This window comes from Carya illinoinensis, chromosome 15 (assembly GCF_018687715.1).
Source record: "Carya illinoinensis cultivar Pawnee chromosome 15, C.illinoinensisPawnee_v1, whole genome shotgun sequence".
In the NCBI taxonomy this organism is placed as follows: Eukaryota; Viridiplantae; Streptophyta; class Magnoliopsida; order Fagales; family Juglandaceae; genus Carya; species Carya illinoinensis.
In genome coordinates, this window is record NC_056766.1 from 22,018,011 (window position 1) to 22,043,708 (window position 25,698).

Consider the following 25,698-nt stretch of genomic DNA (forward strand, 5'->3'; position numbering starts at 1 on the left):
CTGGTCATTTGGGTTGATGTTCGATGCTTGAGCCTGGACGGGTGCAAGGGGAACACCTCTCCAAAGTGCCCCAATCCCACCTATTGAATTAGACCGATGCTCCATCCTCACACCTTGGCATCCGAATGCAACCTAGTTTGAACAATTTCAGATCCCACCTGGTTACTTAGGCTGATGTTCCACGCTCGCACCTCAGCATCCAAAAAACCCTAGTGTGGTTGATGTTAGATCTACACTCTGACCTAGCCCCATTCCATGGGCCAACAACAAACTAGGAAGACATAAATTCACAATCACAAGGAAAAAAGAATGCCAAAAGTCATATTCACAAAGTATTCATGTGGTTGTTACAAGGACCCAAGCCCCTAACATCGGGAAAGACACACAAATTAAAAAGAGAAACAAAAAGAAAGTTAACACAAACTATCATGGGAGGGAATCGGGATCATGTAAGACATCGACCATTAGGTCTCGCCCCAGGGGGTCAAGTGGCTCACTATCCACTCAGGAAGAGCGAATCGAGCCAAGTACAAAGTCCCAACGGCATCTTGAGGGTTCTTCGCTAGGTGTCCTATCACCCTCTCTAACCCCAAGGAATATTCTCAACTCCAAGCTTGGTTACGGAGACGTTTAGCCCCCTCAATCTAGGGGGTGATCCAAGCAAGCTTCTCATTCATGGTAACAAGCTCGACCTCCAACCTTTTCACCCAATCCTTGCAGGACCTTAAGTGACTAGGCGAGATCTGAAATCGACCACACTGGGCAGGGTTTGGATGCCTTGGTGTGATTGTGGAGCATCAACTTAAGTCACTAGGCAGGATCTAACACCGACTCCATTGGGTGGCTATGGGGATCAAGACACTTAGGAGAGGTGTTTCCCCTATGCCCGTCTAGGTTCGAGTGCCAAGGTTGGGTGGAGCATCAACTCGAGTGGCCAAGCAGGATCTAAATTTAACCGCACTGGGTGGCGTTCAAACAACAAGGCACGAGCATATAGCATCAATCTAAGTCACCTGACTAGATCTAAAATCAACCACACTTGGTGGCAAAGAGGGACTGGGGTACTTGAGAGAAGTGTTCCCCTCATGCCCATCGAGGTCTGTGTGCAGAAATTGACCCAAGTGACAGGCCAAATTTGAATTCGGCCCCACCTGGTGGTGTTTGGATGCCGAGAGGTGAGTCAGGGCATCAGCCTACAAGACTAGGTAGGATCTCAAATCGACCACGCTGGGTGGTGAGGGGGTACTTGGAAACTTAGGTGAAGTGCTCCCCTCACGCTAGTTAGGTTCAACAAAGAGTATCACACAAGTGAACAGGCAGGATCTGGAATCAACCGCACTGTGCGAAGTTTGGACTTGGACATATGGGAGAGCTGTTCCCACCTTTGCACTTCAAGGTTTATGCTGGAGCATCAAACTGAGTGACCAGGCTGGATCTGGAGTCAACCATCAAGGTGTGACTGTAGAGCATCGGCCTACTTGACCAGGCGAGATCTAAAATTGACCGCATTGGTTGGCTTTGAACTGTTGGGTGCCTGGTCACTATGGACTAAAATTGAGTGTGGAGCATCAATTTTTGTGACTAGGGAGAATCTGAAATTGACATCACTAGGTGGCATTCAGATCTAAAATTGATTGTGATGGGTGGCTAGGGGAATCTTGGCACTTGGTAGAGATTGTCCCCCCTCCGACCATCGAGGTTCAAGTGTGAATTATTGACCTAGCATCACCCTGTGAGACCAGGCAGGAATTTAAATCGACCATGCTAGGTAGCGAGGAGGAATAGGACACTTGTGAGTGGTGTTTCCCCTAGCAGCCGTCGAGGTTCAAGCATAGAGCATCAACCTGAGTGACTAGGTGGGATATGAAATCCACCACACTTGGTCGCATTTGGACATCGAGGCGTGAGCATGAAGCATCAAGTTAATTAACAAGATGAGATCTGAAATTGACCACGTTGGGTAAGGAGGGGGACTAGGACATTTAGGAGAGGTGTCCCCCATGTGCTTACTGAGATTGCATGAAGCATTGACATGAGTGACCAAGCAGGATCTGAAATTAACCTCACTAGGTGGAGTTCAAAGAACAAGTCAATTGCATGAAGCATCTGCCTAAGTCACCAGGCACTATCTAAAATCAACTGCACTGGGTGGTGAAGGGGGACTAGGGCTGCTCCCATTGTGGTTCGAGCATGGGGCATTGATCCGAGTGGTCTAGCAGGATCTAAAATTGACCACACTGGGTGCACAGAGCATTGACCTATGATACCAAGTAGAATCTGAATCAAATGCGCTAAATGGGAGCGGGGACTGGGTTACGTGGGAGAGGTATTCCCCTTGCGCTCGTCAAGATTGGACTGTGAAGCATCAAATTGAGAGACTAGGCGGGATGGGGTGGGGTCTAAGGTCAACCCTGTTAAATGGTGGTTAGAGGCTCCCCAATCAAAGGCAGAATCTAGAATCAACCACACTAGGTGGCGGGAGGTGGATTGAGACACATGAGAGAGCTGTTCCCCCAATGACAGTGTTCAAGAGCGGAGCATTGATTCGATTAAGCAGGTGGGATCTAAAATCAACTGCGCTAGTCAGTGTTTGGATGCCAAGGCATGAGCACAAAGTGACTCACTCAAAAATGAGTAGCACTAATGCTATCCCAAGTGCAGGAAGATGTCGTGTAATAATTAGGAATAAATTCCTAGATCGTCTTCTCAGGGAAAGTTACTTAAAATTAAACTCGTTGAAAAATGTGAAAAACTTCACAAAGAGAAAACAAGAAGATGATATGTGCAATGGATGGAAGAGATTACTAGTCATGGACTAGATTCACATTTTTAGATTTTGATTGTCGGATTGGAATGCAAAAGACTAATAGATTAAACTCAGAAATTAATAAAACTAAATTAAGAATTAAACTAAATTAGAATGTAATTGACAAAACATGAACTAAAAATGCCTAAAACCAAGATTCTAGAATTCATTTTTGTATTTAAATTACAAATTCTCAAAATAACACATAACAATTGTAATCACTATTAAATGAAACTAATGATCTCAATATGATTAGCAGCAACAAAAAATCTCGGTGTGGCGTGCCACCATAGCCAATGGCGGTCTTTGACGGGCGATTCAACACAGTTTCCGATTGCTCCTATCATATGTTTTTATTTTTCCTAATTAATGATCAAGTTAAAATAGTCACAAAAGCCTCTTTTAACCAATCTAGTCTAACAAAATGCAGCACATAACTCTTCACTACAACTGTTAGTCGTAGTCCTATAGTCTCTATAGTCTTTTTATCAAACTATATTAAAACCGCTTCAAAGCAGCTTTCTATGGGTGAGAGCTCTATGAATGCTTACTTGTTCAAAAAAAAAAAAAAAAAAAAAAAAAAGAGGAGGTAAGCTACGAAAACTTACAAAGAGCTCGTGAACGTAGGTCATTGCCTCAAACTATATAAATCTCGATACCTCGTCTTATTTATAATTTTTGCACTTAATTCAATGTTTAAACCATGGATGAGCATCCAAGCATCGCACAACCATTCAAGCACTACCATAAGCTATTCGATCAATACTGCTGACATCCACTCTTGACAAAAATATACATCTAATAATCTTGTTACGAGATCCATTACCCGGACGCCTTAACAACGAAGACATATTCAACTCCTTCTAAGAAACGCCTACCATCGTTTATATCACCACAAAGCTTTCTTATACTAATGAACACTAGTTGATAGTGATAAATTACGGAGCAGAGTTTGTCCAACCGTTAAAGCTGAGATAGATTGCAAAACCTCAACCATAAAAAATACCTTCAATGTACAATGCGATCTGAAATTCAAACCAGCTCTATCAAGACATTTTGATGGGTATACTTAACCATTCTGATAGTCCATATACAAGTAAAAAAAATCTTAAGTGTTACCCTACAAATAGTAGAAAAACTTCACCACTCTTTAGATTTTGAAGCAGCAAGCAAGGTTGAATGCATCTGTCTTCAAGCTATGTACCTCTACCAGTTCAGAGAGGCAACTTCACTTGCCACTGACTTGGGACTGGTATATGGAAGGGATCCATCACTGCTAAGATGACATCAAGCCCTGATCAAAAGTTGGTAGACATTACTGTTGTTCTCACCATTGACACGCTTCAACATTTCAAAACTTTTGCAGCTCCCTAAGAAATCAATGCGTTTAAAGACCACATAACCACATTCTGCCGTTTCTTTACTACAGTAATTTGTTCTGAGCCGGTCAGCATGCCTTGAATCGGTGTGAATTGCAGCCTCAATTTCATCAACTGACATGTTCTCCTGCCAGAGAACAAATTATACACATTCAGGTCCCTGATAAATAGAATCACCTCAACTATCTGCTCAATGCAATAGCCAATAGGTTGCATTAACTACATAAACCTGAAAATATATAAAATCAACAGACCCTTTTGAGTTTGAAAAAACAGTCAACACAATGTTACAAAAGATGATAAAATCTATAATCATACTTCCGATTACATTGTATTTGTTCTTGATGTGCAACAGAACACCCATTGGCATGGCAACTTCTAAAAGGACCAAAAAAAAAAAAAGGAACAAACAAATGAAAGGGCTCTGCTTCTGAAAAATGGTTGTGCGTGTGTGGGCACATAATAATCCAGGTTAGGAAACATATCTAAGTCTTACCTGATAAAATGCATAGATGTGATCTAAAACCTGCAAACATTTAAAGCCGTTATCACTGAAAAACGTTCTTGACGAAGGCCCCATCTCAGCAAATCGATCAATGGGAAACAGTATGGTAAGAAAGTGATTTTTAAATATCAATTCTGATTTCTCGCTGCAAATAGGCCACATAAAAAGCAAACACAGTGAGACAAAACATTCCATTCAGATAAAAAAACACTGATAAGCAGAAGCAATTCGCAAATCTCAGGTGATGATGCCATCTGACCACCTCGTGGAAAACAATTGTTGAATTATTACATAATTTACAGCAAGATACAGAGGGACAAGAGACAGACATAGATGCATTATATAGACAGATCTTGAGGTTCTAAATCTCTCAAGATCCAATATTTTCAGTGACATGGAGCAGACTTGACAAATCGATCTTTTATAATAGAAGGAATAAAGAGATATTATCAACCTTTCTATAAGTGGTCTAGTTAAGTGTGCAAATGAAGCTTCTGAATCCTTCTGATCTGCTTCTGCATCTAGGAATATAGATGACTGATGTTCACTCGCATTGTCTACACTGAAAGAGTCTGTGTAAATTGCAGCAGTGGAAGTTGGCTCAGATATAGACCAGCAGATTGAGTCCAAGAGGCTAGCCGGTGTAATTGGTCGTATTGGAATTTGACAAGTCTGTAATAGGAACAGAATTCACAATTAAATGTCTTTACATAACACTCATCAAAACCATATTCTATGGCAATTGAATGATACACCCCCAGAGAGAGAGAGAGAGCATTCAAGATTGCAGGATACAGCATTTGTGTACTTAAGACTAAGTTTGTTTCCATGTTAATGAAGAAAACAAGAAAATATTTTTGGTTTAAAATAATTGTTTTCGGTTGTTTGGTGGGGGACTGAGAATTTCCAGCAAACATTTTCTGGTGTTTGGTTGATATGCAAATTATTTACAGACCACCACCACTCAAAACCACTATGCTGCAATTTTCTGATTCTTCAACCACAGGAAAAACTGTATAAAACAGCCGCAAAACCTGACTGTTACCACTGATTCTTGAAAATCCAATCCCGATGGTGGTAGAAATGTTGCGGACTAGAGATCTAGGTTAACTCAAAACATAAGGGATGAGTTTGGACTGGGTAACATGAGACCAAATGGACCCTTGGAGTTAGAGAAGCAGGATAGTTGGAGTCAAAGTCAGCTCTCGTGGCAAAGGGTTGGTTGCGACAAGTCAAATAAATGACAACCAGTTGTGTCGGCAAGGTGATGGTAGACAACAGAGGTTAGTGTTGGCAGAGTAGTGTTGCTGGTGGGAAAGGTGAGGGATTGGGCTGCTTTGGTTGAGGGATATTGGCTCCATAGCTACCATATACAAAAAGGCAGAAAACGGTTTCCTCGAAAACCTTTTCAGCTGAATACATAGCCCACAGTGAAGGTCAAGCACTGCTGTGGAGACCTTCCATCATACAGATGTTATGAATCGAGATCTTTCACCAAAATAGAAGACCCGACTTCATGCAGATCAAAATTGCTAGCTGATTCTAATGTCAATTAGTTAAACATGTTCATCTATCATAAAGTTAACCATCGTTACTGTTGGAATAATAGCATGACAAAATAATCATGCACCAACGTGAAGCACAATAGGAAGGTTGAATATGATTAACCTCTTACCTGCATACGGCGACCACGACGATTTCTAACAGAAATTTTAGCAGAACTCACAACCTGTTGCCTTTCAGTGAGGCTTGCTTTATTTCTAAACTTCCGATCTTCAGGAGCATTTTTCCCGTTTATTTCCTACAAAGTTTTTATGATAACAAGAGAAACTTTAAGAAGAAAAATGCACATAGGACATTGAAAATTTAATGAACATTAATATTTAAAAAAAAAAAAAAAAAAAAAATCGCTGGGCACTTTGAAAAAAACCTTTTCCCCATTATCAGGATACAATTTGACCCAAAATAAGAATTTCAGAAGATCGAAATCTGTGCTAAAGTTAATTGAAATTGTCCAGCTAACATAAATGTATAAGTATCAGGTTGACCATCACAGATTTCGTTGAATTACTACAAATTCCTTATTCTCATTTATCCCAGGATACTAAAATGATAAGATTCCCCTTCTTACATCCATGTTGTCTATTACATATTTTGTCAACTCGTTATCCATACCATTTTACAGCTCAAAATATTATTTGACGATCCACACCCCAGCCACATCAGTAATATATGGTACGAATTGAACCTAAAATCTCATCCAACTTCATGCCACCCATTTACCACCAAATTGAGGTAGGGTGTAGAAAAGAAAATGAAATGAAACAAAAGATTAATATTTTCAATATTCACAGTATGTTTGATGTAGAATAGAAATGGAGTTTCATAATTTTAAAATTAAGAAACAATATTTACCTTCCTTGCAATGCCTTTTTGAGAATCTTCAATCAGCATACTGATCTGCCTGGCCAAGTCAGCAGACATATGAACAAGCCGTCGCACATATTTATCCTTTGCTGTTTTCAGAACCCATAGTGGCTGAGAGACATTATTATATCAGATAAACCTCGTTGTGATTAAAGTAATTATGTAGAGCACTCTGTGATTCCTATCAGGTATATCAATGTCACCCACAGTAACTGAGACACAGATAAACTTCATTGTGAGTAAAGTAATTACATAGAGAACTCTCCAATTCCTATCAGGTATATTGATGTTTTCCATACTACAGAAATTTCACCAATATGATGTGCAAATAGGAAGACCGCCGAAAACAGATTAAGTGAAGCATACCAACCATCTACGCAACATATAACTTCATAACAGAAATATATATCCTCAAAGCTAAATAAAACATAAGTTTCGTTCACAAACATATAAATGACTGAGGAGGCACTCACCGTGACAAGGTTGTTAGAGTAGCCAAGATATCTTTGGACAGAAGTGCCTTCACAAACCACATGACTGGCATTGCAACCAGCAAACCATTTTTCTACAACTTTGGCACCTTCTCTGGTGGCAGCCTCAACAACCTACCAAAGATATCAATCATCTCAGGAGTTGCTCGAGGTACCTATAGAGATGCTTACTCGACAGAAGCAGGGTGTCCCCCCCCCCCCCCCCCCCCACCCAACACAACAACCCAAAACAACACTTAATAACAGATTGACAGCTGGCATCAAATTCTCTAAACTCCAAACAAAACACACTATTTCCCACTAAACATTCAAGTTTACCTTATTACGCAGTTCAGCTGAAATGTCTGGATCAACATACATGAAATGACCAGAAAGAGAAGAGTCCACACTTGTGCTAAACTCTCTTCCCGATAACCATAGATGTGATTCTTCTATCTTGTTAGATTGCGTGGCAACATGAGCACCAACAGGAAGACAGGAATTTTCAGAGCTAGCAAACCCAGCAAGCCGACTTAATTCATCCAAGAGCATACCATTTTCTTCAACACTCTTAACACTGTAGAGTGATTCACTCAGTCTCACTGCATCATACAAAACAAGCTAATTTTCTTTTTTGATGGGTGACAAAGCAACAAATTAAATATAAAGTACCGAATAAGATCATATGTCAATTGGCTTATATTTCTTAGACCAATACTTGCGCATGGAATGATTTAGGTTAAAAAATCCTTATGATACAAGATCTAGACCTCAAAATACAGAAAGAGAGAACATCATTTAACCTACATACAACCCAAACTTAACCAGATATTGTTTGTTGATAAGAGGTTCTTAATCCCCAATCATCACAAAAGTGCTAAAACTTCAAAAGAAACCACTCACTAGTATGTGAATGGTTTAAGAAACTTTACCATCTATTTTTTGAACAGCCATTTTTCCCATCCAGATTACATTCGGCGTGAAAGTAGAACACCAAATGTCACACACTGATGTCATACCCAAGCGCCTGGGGTTTTGAGTATATGAAATTAGGGGGTTCATCTTCATATGGTTGAATAATTTCAAAATAAGTTCTAAAATAACGTTTTTCAAGTTTTCATTTAAGTTGGCCTTATGATTGATGTGCAATTGTACCAGAGATAGAGGGGTGGGAGCAAGCCATCTTGTTTGGTCCATATCCTAGATGGGCTGCAGGCACGTAACTGAGATCCTTGAGATTGTCAGCCCTTAAATAAGTGGTGCAAATGTGGGTTGGCCACTTGAGAGATTAAAAGGAAAATGTTGTTATATGCATGAATGTCCTCTAAAAATATGTGAATGTCAATTAAAAATTAAAATCAATTTTACCCTACTTGATATGTAATGTATCTATTTACTGTATTTGAATCTCTTAGCATTTGGTTTGTCACAACAAAATGACATTGAAAGTGTTTACTAAGTTTTCAGGTAATGTGATTCTCTACTATTATCATTAAGTTCTAATATAAATTTCTATTCATGCTTTGAGGTATTTTTGGATCTTTATAACCTGGTGCAATAAAATTTTATGAAAGTGAAATTCCCAACCCTATAAAAGGGCATGTTATGTAAGTTATTTAAGTTTATTGATAAAGTTTACTTAGTCGTTTATTTACCGATTTTTTGAATTATGATATCTAACATTGTATCCTTGACAGAAAGGGATTATAATACGAAATGCCAATAAGACTTCAAAAATGATCCAACTGATAGGTAGCAGATTTTTTTTTTATAATTAATAAGATAAATTTATTCCAAGTAAATAGGCATAGCCCAACTACACAGGATATATACAAATGAGAACACCTCCTTACTAGCTAAAACAGAAAATAACTAAGAGAGAACATTACAATCATTCCCATTCCTTACAAGATTCTTCACCCAATATAGTACTAAGAAAAAACTCCCTGAGTTCCCCTATAGAATGTGCACAATTATCAAAGCATCTCCCATTCCTCTCTAGCCATAAACACCAAAGTAAGCACAGGGGAATCATCTTCAGCACTGCAGTCCTATTACTTCTCCCCCCGATACCTTGCTAGCAAGCAAAGAAATCCACCACATGCCTAGGCATCACCCATGAAATGCCAATCCTTGCAAAAGTCTCATTCCACAATGAAGTCGCCACATCACAATGAAGAAAAAGATGGTCAATAGATTCACCATCCTTTTTACATATAAAACACCATTCAGCCATCTGAAAACCTCTCTTCCTCAAATTGTCTGTAGTTAATATTTTCCCTAGGGACACCAGCCTGCAGAAAAAGGCAACCTTACATGGCACCTTGGCTCCAAATACTTTTCCAGGGGTAGTCTTTGACCGCATGACTGGTTAACACCTTAAAATAAGAGCTCACTGAAAATCTTAGATTAACTGTATGCACCCACAGCAGACTGTCCTCCCTGTTCAGATCAAGTTTCATCTCATATAATCTTCCTAAGAAGTCAGAAACTTCCCCTACTTCCCAATCCTGCACATCTCTAATAAATTCCACAGTCCAGCAAATCAAATTATTAGAAAAGTGATAAGAATCAGCCACTGCAGCCCCTTTATCTTTAACAATCCTTAAAAGGTTAGGAAAGACAACCTTAAGAGGAGAGTCCCCACACCAGATGTGCCAAAAATCTTTGCCCCATTTCCCACCTTGAATATGGAATTCTTGACAAAGTCCCCCCATCCCAGCCGAATAGACTTCCACAGACCCACTCCTAACGTCCCACGAACTTCACTCGTACACCAACTCCCTCACATCCTCCCATATTTAACATCCACAAAATTTCTCCAAAATGCATTGCTCCCGTTAAGGTATCTCCAAAGCCATTTCCCAAGTAGAGCTTTATTGAAAAGTCTTAAATTTCTCACTCCCAACCCTCCATAAGAAACCAGAAGACTAACCTTTTTCCAACTCACCAAATGAAACTCTCTCCTCCCCATACCATCCCACAGAAAGTTCCTATAAATCCTCTCAACAGCCCCCCACTGGTCAAGGAAAGAGAGAGGAAATATGTAGGGAGATTAGTCAAAGTGCTCTTGATCAAGGTAACTCTTCCACCTTTAGACAAACATAATTTTTTCCAGCCTGCTATTCTCCTCCCAATCTTCTCAATCACCCCATCCCAAATAGAAACTGATTTATGAGAGGCACCCAAAGGTAGTCCAAGGTATCTCATAGGTAACGCAGCTATCTTACATCCCAAAATATTGGCCAGATCCAAAATATTCCTCATTGTACCCACTGGAACAATTTCAGACTTGGAAAGATTAGCTGGTTTGGGTGGTGAGAATACTTCACGACCATTCATTATTTTATCATTACTTTTCACCTACGTTTTACTATTTTGTACTACTATGCACTACTATTCAATACTTTTCACTACTATTCATAGAGTATCTGAGATAATCTCACTACCCAAACACAATCAAATCTCAAACCAGAAACAGCTTCGAAGCATAACAGTAATGCTCTCAAAACACGAAGGTGATCTTGATAGTTATCACATAAAATCAAAGTGCCGTCTGCGAAAAGCAAAAGTGATACTGAAATACTATCCCGTGTCTAATTATTCACCACAAATCCTGACAGAAAACTTCCTTCGACAGCCGCCTCAAGCATACCACTCAATGGATCTATCACTATTACAACTAGGAAAGGAAATAAGGGGTCTCCTTGCCTCAAATCCCGAGAGCTATTAAAAAAACCAACCGGATTGCCATTTACTAATATCAGAAGATCTGGCCGTCAAAATACGTGTGTTTGGGTGTTGAGAATACCTCAGCACTTCTCAACATACTCCACTACCATTCATTACTTTATTATTACTTTTCACTTACTTTTTACTGCTATTCATTACTTTTTACTATTATTCACTATTCTATTATTACTTTTTATCTATTTTTTCACTACTATTCACAACATACCTCAACACTTCTCAATACCCAAACCCCCCAAGTATAGAAGAAAATCCCAATTGACATGGTCAAAAGCCTTTTCCATATCCAATTTAACTAAAACTCCAGATTTACCCATTCTTATTATACTTTCCAAGCATTTATTTGCAATTAGAACCGAATCAAGAATTTGTCTTCCCCTCACAAATGCATTCTGAAACTTTGAAATAATCTTGCCCATAACCACACTAATATGATTTACCAACACTTTTGCAATAATTTTATACACCCCATTTACCAAACTTATAGGGTGAAAATCTTTGATCTCCATTGCATCTGCCTTTTAAGGAATGAGACGATTTGCTAACACTTTCACAATAATTTTATACACCCCGTTTACCAAACTAATAGGGCGAAAATCTTTGATCTCCATCACACCTGCCTTTTAGGAATGAGAGAAATGAATTTAGTATTAAGACTCTTCTCAAATTTTAGGAATGAATGAAATTCACCAAAAACTTTCATAATGTCATCCTTCACTATGTCCCAACATGCTTGGAAAAATGCAATGGAAAAACCATCCGAGGCCCGTGCCTTGTCCTTCGCATACCTTTAACCACATCAAGAACTTCTTCCTCAAAAGTTCACTCCAACCAATCTGCACTCATTTGCTCAACGGGCTCAAACACCAGCCCATCTAACTTTGGTCTCCATGAATATACTTCCGTAAAAGGCTTCTCATAATAGCTCACAATGTGGTCTTCAATTCCATCCTCCACGTCCCCAATTCCATCTTCCATACTCCCTCAATGTTGGGTAGTAGATATAGACGACCAAATCAATGTCATAAGTGATACTGCAATTCCTTGTTCATAAACAATACCACAATAGAACTGATTTAATTGCCTTAAGGTTCCAAGAGCCAATGAATCACCTACATAATGTGACGTTTATATGTGAGCACTTCATTATGCATTATACATTATGTAAGTACTTTATCACTACATTTATGGTTGGATGCTTACACCTAAATACTTTATTGGGCATTAAAGTGCATTTACCTTTATTAGTCCCTACATCCCAATTAAACTTTTTGCTTTATTTCTTGGAGCATGCCAAGATACACATCCCATGTGAAACCCCATATCAAGTGAGTATAGGTAGCATATGGGATCTCACATTTCTTGGAATAGAGAAGTTCTTAATCTTTATAATGATTCCAATATGCTCCAATTATACCACTAATAAGTCCTTTTAGAGTATAGACTCAAATGTGGCTTGAGCCTCATTTGTGGTGGTACAAATGGTATTTAGAGCCTATCCCAACCAAAAATGTGGGACTTGAGCCGTGCCACCTATGATGGAATGGTCCAATGAGGACGTTTGCAATTTGAAAAGGGAGATTGTGATACCCGACATTGAGAGAGTATAGGTGGTGGATCCCACATTGCTTGGGATGGAAATTTTTTTTCCCTTTTATTGGCACCGGGTGTACATAACAAAGTCCCAATTCATTCCAGGGTCGCATAGACCCTGGTTTTCAGCAAGTGCACCTCAGGTAATTCAACGGAAATTTCTTCAATCAGATGTGGCTTGGACCTCCCTTAGGGCATTACAAATTTACCAACACCCTCAATACAACATCTCATAAACCACCTATACTTACCACTTAGTACGGCATACCACATCCCTCCCCCCTTATACTCCCAACGTCCTCGTTGGGCCATTCCATAATGGGTGACATGGCTAAAGTCCCACAATTCTGATTACGATAGGCTCTAAGACCATTTGTAACACCCCAAGGGAAAGCCCAAGCCACATTTTGGCCCATTCTCCAAAATGACTCCCATTGGAATCTGTAACACACCCTTCCCATAGAGTGTTACGTACTTTCATAATTGTGCCATAAAGAGATCCAACTTGATAAAAAATATCTCATTTATTGAAAAAAAAAATCTGGAAAATATACATAAAAGATGTCCTAAAAAATATTTAAATAAATAGTCTCATTGCAATGAAATTTAAAATTGTTCTTTTTGTGTAAAAAATACTTATTAACTGAGTCTGTCCCAATTCATTCCAGGGTTGCGTAGGCCCTGGTTTTCAGCAAGTGCACCTCAGGTAATTCAACGGAAAATTCTTCAATCAGATGTGGCTTGGACCTCCCTTAGGGCATTACAAATTTACCAACACCCTCAATACAACATCTCATAAACCACCTATACTCACCACTTAGTACAGAATACCACAATCCCTCCCCCCTTATACTCCCAACGTCCTCGTCAGGCCATTCCATAATGGGTGACATGGCTAAAGTCCCACAATTCTGATTAAGATAGGTTCTAATACCATTTGTAACACCCCAAGGGAAAGCCCAAGCCACATTTTGGCCCATTCTCCACTATGACTCCCATTGGAATCTGTAACACACCCTTCCCATAGAGTGTTACGTACTTTCATAATTGTGCCAAATAAAGAGATCCAACTTGATAAAAAATATCTCATTTATTGAAAAAAAAAACCAGAAAATATACATAAAAGATGTCCTGAAAAATATTTAAATAAATCGTCTCATTGCAATGAAATTTAAAATTGTTCTTTTTGTGTAAAAAACACTTATTAACTGAGTCTGAAAATCTCTTGAAACATGATCTACGCCGGTTGCACGCTCTTCAACACTATCTTCTTTACCTGGACATTTCAACTGCCTATGGCCACAAGAAGAACAGCTTAACTTATCATAACATATGATGGTGGACCACACTTAGATTCATGGCTAGCACATCCACCAACAACTGCATTGGTACCATGCAATCTCTTATGGCGATTCTTAAAGCTTCTTTCATAACTTGTCTTTTATCTTTCTTATCATGATGCATGTAGAACACTCAATATGGGGTATCACATCCCAAATAAAAATAAATTTCAGATGTACCACTATACTTTTATGTTACCATTAATAACTATGACATTTCAAACAAAAAACAAAGAAAGTGAGACAGAGAACATCTTTAAGAGAAATGTTTGGTTCACAAATAGATCTAAGAAAAATAAATTCACAAATGTGAGTTGTTGTGGTACACTATTTGCAAAGCCTTTTTTACCATAAAGTAGATCAAACTTATCACATCTAGCCACGAGTGTGAGCTTTACTTTTGTGATATCTCTTTGTAAACCTAGCCCTTCTCCCATCTTTTATTCTCCAAGTGGGGACCTGGGGTATATACATATATAGAGACCATAAAATCCTTAAGAGATTTGTGTATGGAGTGGGAGTTATTTTATTGGCTATAATTTAGGATGAATTAAGTTCTCAAGTGTTAAGAACATCTATGTGCTAGGAATAAATAAAATCACAAATAGGGCAAAACATTGACATTATTGAGCGCACGGACAGACATTTAGGATCCTAATATATCATGTAAGCTTGTGCTCCATACCTTTCGACCTGCATTTGACAAAAACATTTAATGCAACTAGGAGATTTATTGGTTCAAAAGATTGTAACCTGATTCATTGTATGCCAAGAATTTTAACTCTACATACAACTTAAATCTAAATAACAAACTGACAGCAAATTTGAAACAAAAGCAGATAGAAAGTAGGTAGTTTATAATAAAAAAAATTAAAAAAAAAATCTTATAAAATAGAAAATAGCTCATTATACCATTCCTCCGGACACTATCCACAAACCACCCAAGCGTGACGATAAAGAGACTATTTTTTGATCCATGCTTCAAAGCGTGCTCAAACTTACGTCCACCAAAGTTGTAATAAGAGTAAAGGAGTTCAGAAAAGCATTAAATAATTGAAGAACATCACAGGTATTAGAGATACCGATGCTTTTTTCTTGACTGGTATTAGAGATACTGATGCTAGGATCAGGAAATGAAACAAAGCCCTCCCATTAGTCTACTTGATATACATCTCATGAGAAAGGGGGAAGCTATGATTTTTTTTCCTTGTAGGGGCCAGACTAGTCCCATTAGAAATATAATACACCTCCAGTCATTGTAAGGACTTAGATTTCTACAAAAAACCTAAAAGCAAAATAAAACAATTAAACATAGACTATCTAAGCAACACAGTCTAAAATAACATATAAAATCAAATGAAGGTAATTTTTATACTTTGTAAGAAGAATTATCCAACATTTTTTTGGGGGTCAAATTTTTTAGTTTTAAAAAAGAGTCAGATATTTTGTGGGGTGGAGGAAATTTTTCTCCAAGGTTTTTTTTTTTTTGTTTATTTTCAAATTTTGGGAGGAACAAGGGGGATTCTTGCAGATATTTTCAGGGCCAAGGAGTGGGGATTTTCTCAGGATTTTAGGGAGGCCATGGCCACCCATCTTCACACTCCCTTGCCTCTGCCTTTACCATGAATACGCATAAGATCATATTAAAAAATTCTACAAAATCAGCAATAATCAAACCAATTTCCTTTTCCTCCTAAAAAGCTTACCAATTGATTCAACTAAAGAAGATTGGAAATGAAACCAAGTAAGTACCCACGGCACTTGTACACATATAGTGTACACTAAACAGAATGACAGAAAACGGCATCAGTGACTAAGTCTGAAGCCAATCTTACTGAGTTTGACCACTATACAATAAGACAATTGAAACAATTTCAAAAACAATTTAAAGGATATTTGGACCACCAAATGAGTACACTGAGGATGCAAATTAGGGCTGTATTGGCCACCTAATCTCTGTGTCGCCTCCATCACTTGTTTTCTAGTTTCTGCCAAAACAAAAAAACATAAATTGACTTTAGCTACCTATATATAAATGAAAAGTAATTATAAAATGATGAAGCAAGGTTCCACGGAAGAAAAGTGAGTCATGCGCAGGGAAGTATATCAGAAAATCCATCCATACTAACAACATGACGACAATGGGCCGATTTTCCCTCCCTATACTAGTAACTTCTGACAATTGAATTTTTACATGTAGTGAAATGTTCATTCAAAATACCAATCCTTCATATTGAGAAAAAAAAATCGAAAAGAAAAGTGACGGGGACATAAAAAGGTTTCATAAAAATTGGGATTTACTGGTTCAGAAAAGATATTTCAAAACTTCCATGTAAAAGGATTTTGTTAATGACAACATGCATGTTTTTTCCTCAGCCATGACTTCATGTATTTGAATATGAGCAATTTGATCCACGGATATACTAACTAAACAGTAGTTAGTAGAAAGTGAAAGAAAACCGTTCATAACTTCGTGTATTCTGAATATGGCGAAGCTAATCACTGCAATTACGATACAAAATGCAACCAAAAAGCTATAAACAAAAATAAAAAAACAAAAATGAGTATTTTGGGAAATAGAAAAGCTCAGGCGTTGCCATTCTTTGATCAATATAATTATTTATTTATCAAAAAAAAGAAAAGCAGAAGCCGCATCCCCCAAAAAACATGGGGACACGAATCGAATTAGAATTCCAAAAACTCGCATGACAACAGGAAGAAAAAAACAAATAAGCATGTGAGCGGAATTTAAATTGGAAAAAAAAAAAACAAGAAAAAGAAATTGAAAATAGTAAATCCGATAACTTTATACCTTTGGATAGACCGGTAACACAAATAACAAGGCCGGCAAAGGGATCGCTTGATCGGACCGTCACGGGCTCAGACGGAGCAGAGGACGAAGCAGGAGACATGGGTTCCAACGGTTGAAGAGCTCTGAAAGAAGACAACGGAGATGAGAGTCCAAGGAATAGTCTAGAACACCCTTTGCTGTCTACCACCTCAACTCTACCACCCCTACCACTACCACCACCACCATTCATAACTACCACCTTAACTACTATTCATTTGCAAAAAAATAGTAAACCATAACTTAACCCAGTCTGAATTTTGAAATCAAAGCAAATGGGCTTAGGGCAAAAACAAAAATCAAAGCAAATGGGAAAGAGACGACAAAAAAAAAAAGGATAGAAATGGTTCGAGAAATAAAAGAACTAAAGAATCTGCTAGAATTGTAAAGAAGTTCAAGACTCAGATGATGGAAACTTGATTGAATTTTGAGGATGTGTATCATGTAATGATCATTCCTTGACTTCAATATACATCTAAGAGTTTCGAGAAACAAAAAAAAGACGACTTTTCTTGAAGGACGTGAAGAGCATGTAGGACAGATCGCTTCGAGGATGCTTTTTGTTTCACTTTAGTGACTGCGTGTTGAGTCCAAAAGTGAAAAAAGGGTAAAAATAAATCGCTAGTGATTCATACCTTGAAGAAGATAGGAGAAACAGAGGGAGACACGGGTTCAGAGTCTTCCGACGTTCTTTTCAAAACTTTCTTGTAAACTCCCAAAAGGGCTTATACTTCCTGGAATTACAAAGGGCACCCATGAATCTAACTGAGCATGTCGGTCGGGCTCGAACTTGGCAAAGAATTTGTTTATGTGATTTGTGTTTTTTCTAAGGATTAAATAAAATTCTTTTAAATATATAAAATTCATTCATTTCCAGTTAAATTAAATTATTTATATGGTTAGATAATTCAAATGAAATAAAATAAAATATTTTATTAAAAAATTAAATAAAAAATTATTATTATAATATAAATTTTATTTTTAAATTATATTATTTATTATATTTTATAAAAGAATTTAAAAAAATTATAATGATTATATAAAATGAAATGTGATGAGATAATTTAATTTTATATAACCCAACCATCTCATATTCTTTCAGTTTTTATTGGTTTTTTAGTCTATTAAAGGTGAGAATCATTAAATTAACTATTCCTTCAAAATTTCACTAATACTCAATAAGAAATAATAATAATTTCTCAAAAATAATAATAATAATAATTTGCATGCGTTACTTGACCGATTATGGACAAAGAAAAAATAAATAGTATAAAAATTATTGAAAAAGTCATAAGCAGATTAAAAATTTAAACAAAAAATAAAAGAAAATTTCAAATCACAAAAGGGGGAGACAAAATGTATAAAAACTTTGGAATCTGAAAATGGTAATGTAAAAACAAATAAATATTTAGATGAGAATTGAATAGTGAAATGAGATAAAATGAATTGAGTTTAGATAAAAACTAAAAGTTAAATAAAATATTATTATTAATTTTTAATTTAAAAAAATTAAATTATTTATTATATTTTATATAAAAATTATAATAATTATATAAATAAGTTGAAATGATTTGAAAATGATTTTAAAGAAGCTTTTGTATTCAAACTGAACATGATGCTGCAAAAATTCTCTGGGACAAGGATCAATATTGTGGGATCCACTTGAAATCAATATTATGGACACACTTAAGGAACTAGCTTTGTGGCTAACCTTACCTTCTAGAAAGTGGATAGTCGTGGCCAAGCCACCTATTTAGTATTTAGATCTAGACAAAAGTTATACTCATCGATAAATCGGTTCCGAATCATAGTCTTGATTTTATTTATTTATTTATTTATTTAATAATTAAAAAATAATTTTTAGTGAAGTTGTGAAATTTTTTAAAAATATTTAAAAAAATAAAAAAAGTGTACTTACGAGTCTCGTCCACCTCAGCTCTTAGCCTCTTACATCAAAGGGTAAGGAGTGTCGTACACCGACCCTAAATCTGCCAGGGTGGTTGGAGAATTTTAATGTCCTTGTAGATTTTATGAAATGGTAGGAATCAATTTAACCTTCCATGGCAAACTCTTTTTAAAAAGAGAAATACTTGAAGAAAAATTATGGATGCAACCGACCTGTGTAACCCTACTGCATCGTGTATGACGCCTCCAAATCTCCACGCGTAGATATGGGAGAAATTGAGACGTCTAGATGATGACATCACGGGTCATCACCCTATCGACATGTACCAAGTGTGTGTATAAGTAACGAATGTGTACGAGAAACACGCAGTGAAAAACAAAGTCAAAACTAAGTACCATAATTTTTCTTAATTTAATACAAAACTGTTTAAAACATATATGATAAAATATTACAAAGCACAAATAAATATTTAAACCAACAACAAAACTTAAACTTTAACTTCAGCACCCCGGCGGAGCCGCAACCTCGGGCTCGGCCTCCTCCTCTTCTTTGAACTTTGCACCAAAATCTACGGTACTAAAAATGGTGCCGCAGGTAAGTAAAATCCAAACAACACTAGATAAAAATATATAAAACTCAAACAAAATGCATGAGAGGATGCCAAAACTCAAAACCCATAAAATCATATTTTTCCACACACGCCAAAAATCTCAGTTGGCGCAAAAACATAACCTTTCCAAATATCACGCCAAAAGTCACATTTGGCCCATATCAAACTCAAACCATTAACCAATTAATCCGTATGCACCATGACCTCCCCTAGGGGTCATCCGCACACCCTGGCTCCTGTGCCACACCACAGGTAACAACCACACGTGTAACACCTAAACGAATGATGCCCAGTTCCGCGCCCCGCGCGTTCGTAGCCAAGCATCCTCTAGCCCTCGCCAGTGAAGGGCCACGGAGTCGGTGCGTAGAGCGATGCCCAGTTCCGCACCCGGCGCGTTCGTAGCCAAGCATCCCCTAGCCCCTGCTCCCTTCGTCGTCCAGCGACAACTCAGGGGACGTCACTCAATATATTACACTCCCAAATGACCAGAGGACCTCCACCGGGATAATAACTCATCCCGGCTTGAGCTCTTGAGACACACGCACCCGAAAATCCACTTAAGCCAATAAAACATGATTTTCTCAAATAAAATAAAACGCATGTGCATGCACCATGTAAATGCAATTTCAATGCACAAAATAACCAACCAACCATAAATCAATAAATCAAGCAACTCCGTCCTCCATCCATCCAACCCCCGAACTCCTTGGACTCAGTCCGGAATCAGCCAACCAACAACAAATATTTATTGTATGAGCAAACTATATTTAAATATAAAAGTAGGGTTTAAAAAATACTTACAGCGCTATATGGTATTTTTTGAAAGCTCGCGGCGTTGCAAACGGCGGAAGAAAAGCAACGTAACAGTGAAATTTCACTGTGGCAGTGGGTTGTAAAATACCCACTTTTGAACGGGGACAAACCAAAGCTCGGGATTGATAGGGAATGGTCTAGGGATGTTTATGAAGCTAAGGGAAGTGGAGTTTGGTCGTGGGTGGCGGCGAAAATGGTGGTTAAAGGGTTGAAATACCCAAATCGGAAACTAGCTCATGGGAGCTGTTCCGGCGACAGAATGAGGCCGGAAATGGGTGGGTTAGGACGGCAAGAAGTCGGTGATAAAGTGGTGAAGAGGTGGTGGCCGGAGGTGGAGCGACAGCGGCAAATCGGAACAAAAGCCACTCGGCTTGAAGATGGTTTTCCGGCTAAACGGCGGCTCCGTTGGCAGTGGAAATTTGTGGGATGGTTCACCGGAGGGAGGGGAAGAGATTGGTGGCGGTGGTGTGATGCACGGTGGCCGGCGGCGGTAGGTCTGGGCGGTTGGAGTGTTCGGCATGAAGAGAGAGAGAGAGAGAGAGAGAGAGAGAGAGAGAGAGAGAGAGAGAGAGAGAGAGAGAGAGAGAGAGAGCCGCAGGGGGGAGGGGGAATCGCACGGGAAAGAAAGAGGAAAAAGAAAGAAAAAGAGAAAGAAAAGAGAAAAAGAAAAAGAAAAGAGAAAAAGAAAAGATGAGGGAAAAGAAATGAGGTCCAGTCCTCACTCCGGAAACCAAAACAGATCCGTCGAAAACGACATTAAAAACCGTAAAATGACTAAATAAATTAAACACAACATCAAATAAATTAAAAATCAATTTAAAACGCAATAATTTAAAATAAATAAATCAATATATTAATTAAATTAAAAATAACCTTTCAGTAAAAATACACGTAAAAGCGGGTCATCACATCGCGTCTGATGTGGCATTAATAAAAAACAACGCCGTTTCGATTTTTGGTCAAATACAAGTGCAGAGCCTCCATCCCACCCCATCTCCACGAGTATTCTTCTATGTATCTTCTGAAATCTCCAAAGTCTTCTCCATCGACGCTATTGACAATAAGAACTCCCCCACGGTTGACGCAGACGACATTTGCGGCTTCTCTAGTTCATATCGTTTTGGGCCTTTTTCCATCTGTGCATCATCTGCATAGAAATTTCAAGAATTTCATCTCTTTTTTACTCCGTTTCAACTACAAAATCACCTAATAGCACCCTTCTAGATCCTTCATGAATCAAATAGAAAATCAGATGATAAGTGCCACACAAAAACATGCCAAATGGAGGCACTGGAAACCTCCATTTATCTCCTTTATTTTACTTCTCTTTGACATTCTCCCTTGAAACTAAAATCAAACAAAACTTTATTCTGCAGATCTACCAGTTCTTCTAGCACTATTCGTCGGTTTCGTGTCTCCATGACTAGTTTCAAAACTTGAAGCGAACCCAAAATACAAATCTGGTAACTCGATTGGCGTTTTGCTTTGTGAGTTTGGTGAATTTACGTCATGTGGGCCTGAGTAGTTCTGGGAATGACAGAGAGATGGGTTATGCCATCCATTAGTGTTTTGCCGTCCATAGGATTGAAGAATTTTTTTTTTTGTGTTTTTTCTCTTCTTGTATTTTTCTCTGAAAGAGGCTGATGTGGCATTGCAAAAAGCTATCAGTTGCCCCTCGATTCCGCACGCCTATTGTCCCTAGCAAAGCTAATACTTTAAAGCATGAATACAACTAATGTCTCTTTTGGTTACGTAATATATATGAGATAAAATGAAATATTTTGTTAAAAGTTAAATAAAATATTATTATAATATTATTTTTATTTTAAAATTTGAAAAAATTGAATTATTTATTATATTTTATATAAAAATTTAAAAAAAATTATAGTGATTATATGAAATGAGATGAGATAGTTTGACTTTTTGTTAACCAAACCAGCCCTAAGTTGATGGTTGTACAAGTCTATGCATAAATTTTCTATTATGCATTCAATTTTAGTTCAATCAACCCATTTTCATCTCTATCTTTAATTTCATCTCTATCTTTAATTTCATCTTTCATTCAACTAAAGTTACTTATTTATGTATGAACTACTAAAAGACAAGGGCAAAACCATCCATCAAGTAAGTCTTAGTTCTTCAATTTCTTGGTTCCAACAAGGTTACCAAAAGCCGTCAAATATCTATTTTGGTGAAATTTCTACATTTTGATGCTTTCTTGTTCCCTTCAATTCCTTAAATTCATATCATCTATATAGTCATAATACATGATTTTCACCTATCTTTCATGTAGAAAAATCAATAGCCCTTATTGGACAACAAGCATGTTATTAAACATGTCTATGAATTTATTTATAATGCATGAAATGAGGAGTTTGAAATGGCCTGACTTAGTGCTAAGTATGGAAGTATAACATGAAATTGTTATATCTTAAAGAAATGGATGGTGAGAAGGAAATGATAAAATTGGATTGACTTGGTTTCTTGTTGAGCTTGTTTGATATGGAAGGAAGTTGAAAGGATGGAGATTGTGCCTTATAGTTGACTTTCCCTAAGTGAAGAGGAAGTTAAGGAAAATGCTTTACTTCCGTCTTGGATTAAAGTAAAAAATTAGCTAAGAGTATGGTTAGGGAAGCTTAGTATGAAGTGGATATTGATATGTTCATTCCATTTCATTGAATATGATTTATTGAAGTGCAAAAGCAAACAAAGGTTGAGTTTGGAGGTAAGTAGGTATGACTATGCTTCTTACACTATTCTCTTCTACTAAATGTTCTATTTTTCTTCAAGTGCTTCTTTGTAATGCAAAAGTAAATGTATATAATGTATAAGTCTTTCTTGGTAGCCCATGTTAAAGTATCTTATTAGTTATCAATATGTGTAGAAGTATGAGGCAAAGCATTCACATTCAAGCTTGAGATCATGAAATTTATCATGCATATTTTCTTAAAATTAGTGATTTTCTTAATATAAAGTATAGCATGAAATGCACAATTTTATGAAAGAAAATGCATACTGCATTGGACTAAGAAATATAACAAAAATGTTTTAAAAGAAATAAGAAATGAAGATTTTATGTATAAAAATAAGTAATGACCAATAACGGAATAATGATGAGACCAAAGAGGGGCAGATTGCAACGCCATATCAGTTTCATTGGTAGTGCACCCAGTGGCACCATCCTCACTGAGGGATTCCCAACCCGCAGCCAAAGGTAGAATTGAGTGTAAAAGATTGCTACCCTAACACACACAACGTAATAGTGTGTAGTGGCCAAAGGAAAGTAAAATTTGATTCAGAATGCTTAATTGTAATATTTTAAACTTGTATGACTTTTCAAAAGAAATGAATAACTGATGTATGATATTTTAACTGTATGGTGTAACTACTTACTAAGTATTAGACTCTCTTTTATAATGTTTTAAACGTCCAAGAAATGACAAAGATGAAACTACAAAGTAAGACACTACTCAGGAAGGAGAGACAGATGCTTAGTAGCCTTGGGTTAGGTCTTGTTCATGAAGATTTAGTTTTGGTTGGTTTTGTAAAATTGTTTGGATTATGTATTTTGCGAAAGCAAGCATTTTGTAAACATGGTAGATGTTCATACTATGAAATTAGTTATGGTTTTTAGTATATAACTAATGGAACAATCTTATATTTTGACAAACATATTATTTTGAGTTTTGAAGTTACAAGAAAGGAAAGAAAAACAGAGAGAGTCCCTTTTATAAATTGTTAATATATTATTTACATATAAAAAGAAAGTACGACAAAATGTAGTAGATTTTTCCATCTCTATGGAGGGGTTGTTACATAGAAGCATCACGTTCCGCTATTACTAAGATCTCTAAACATATATTAATCTCCAAATTATCTACGCTTTTTTTTAAACGAATACATATTGTTGCTCGCTCATATTTTTCTATAATTTAAGAAAAATTTATAGATAAAAAAATAAACCTGAAAAATACCTAATGATATAAAAGTTGTTAGTTTGTTTTTGTGTAGTTTGTACTACTATTAATAAGTAAGTGAACAAAAAAAGAACATGTGAATAACAAAATAGTTCTTCACAAAATAATCATTTCATGTTAATAGATTCTTTTTACTTTTGAGTCTTTTGTTCCAGTTCAATTAAATACTACAAATTTGATATGGTTCTCATGAACTCATACAATTCCTAAGCAAACAAGCTAGCCTAGTTCTTTTAACATAGTTACATAATGCTCTGCATTTTTATCACCTAATTTTTTTCGCCATATGAGTACATTTAACATTATATCTTATTATGACAATTGGAAGTCTAAGCTTCTCAACAAGGTGTAGGACCATACAACAACAATCAGTAAGCCAACGATTCTACAATTTTCCTACTCTAGTCTCCATGTCCTAAAAAATAGAAAAAAGTAGAAGCCTGTAGTGATAAGAGAAGAAGAAAAAAAGTGGAAGACAGTGATAAGAGAGTTATTTTATTATTCAGTCAGTCAAGGGGGAAATAAACTCAATTTATATTACTTTCTACCACTAGGTAAGAGTGGAGATGGCGTGTTTCAGCGTGTGAACAATAATATTCTACAGTGTGTGAGTGTTACACGGTGTGTTCATAGAGTTAGACTTTTAGTATATCAAATCAAGGCTACTATGTCAAATGAGTCTACAGGTATTTGAGTGTTGCTGGTGTTTGAGTGTTGGACTATAATTATACAATATATAATATTAATTGTTAAAACTAATTTGCAAAATGGTACAAATACTCTTAAAGTGGAGTATATATTGTTGGTTAAAATAATATGGATATTAAGAGATACATGTGCATATGACTTTGTAAACTAGAGAATAAATGAAATAATAGAAACAATTTAAGAGAGAGCCCAATGTTGAGGCATGTTGTGATGGATATTTTCCTTAAGAGTAGATTCCACCGCTTCCAAATCTTAACATGCACTAGGCTTCTTACAATTTACTCCCAAGATTCAACAATGCCAGTTCCTGTTAGGTATTTAAATTCGTGGGTGGGGTTCTTTATTTAAAGACAAATAAATGACATTTTTGAAAAGTCACAACTTTTCAATTCGTAGGAAATACATTTAAAATGTTTCTAATTCACCTAAGGGCACAACCCCTCATTCGGTGGTCTAGTGGTTAAGGCTTTCTACTCCCAAGAGGTATACATTGGTTCAAGTTACCATGAAATTTTTTTATTTAAAGTCCTAACTACCAAACCAACACATTGAACCATGACGATGGT

General features: G+C 36.9%; 1 protein-coding gene across 4 annotated transcripts; it reads right to left on the bottom strand.

Annotated features, from left to right (window-relative positions):
- Positions 1-3,757: 3,757 nt before the first annotated feature.
- Positions 3,758-17,904, bottom strand: LOC122297484. Of its 4 annotated transcripts, XM_043107549.1 has the most exons (11): positions 17,754-17,904; positions 17,083-17,204; positions 16,167-16,258; positions 15,183-15,294; positions 7,927-8,189; positions 7,591-7,722; positions 7,106-7,228; positions 6,366-6,491; positions 5,145-5,362; positions 4,682-4,835; positions 3,758-4,312 (listed from the first exon to the last, which is right to left on the bottom strand). In XM_043107549.1, exons 2-11 carry the CDS (start codon positions 17,180-17,182, stop codon positions 4,094-4,096), a joined length of 1,539 nt encoding a protein of 512 aa, XP_042963483.1. In that variant the 5' UTR covers positions 17,183-17,204; positions 17,754-17,904; the 3' UTR covers positions 3,758-4,093. The 4 variants fall into 4 exon arrangements, with proteins under 4 accessions (XP_042963483.1, XP_042963482.1, XP_042963481.1 ...); XM_043107548.1 differs by lacking the exon at positions 17,754-17,904 and having other exon boundaries at positions 15,183-15,285; positions 17,083-17,729; XM_043107547.1 differs by lacking the exon at positions 17,754-17,904 and having other exon boundaries at positions 17,083-17,729.
- Between the last annotated feature and the right edge of the window lie 7,794 nt (positions 17,905-25,698).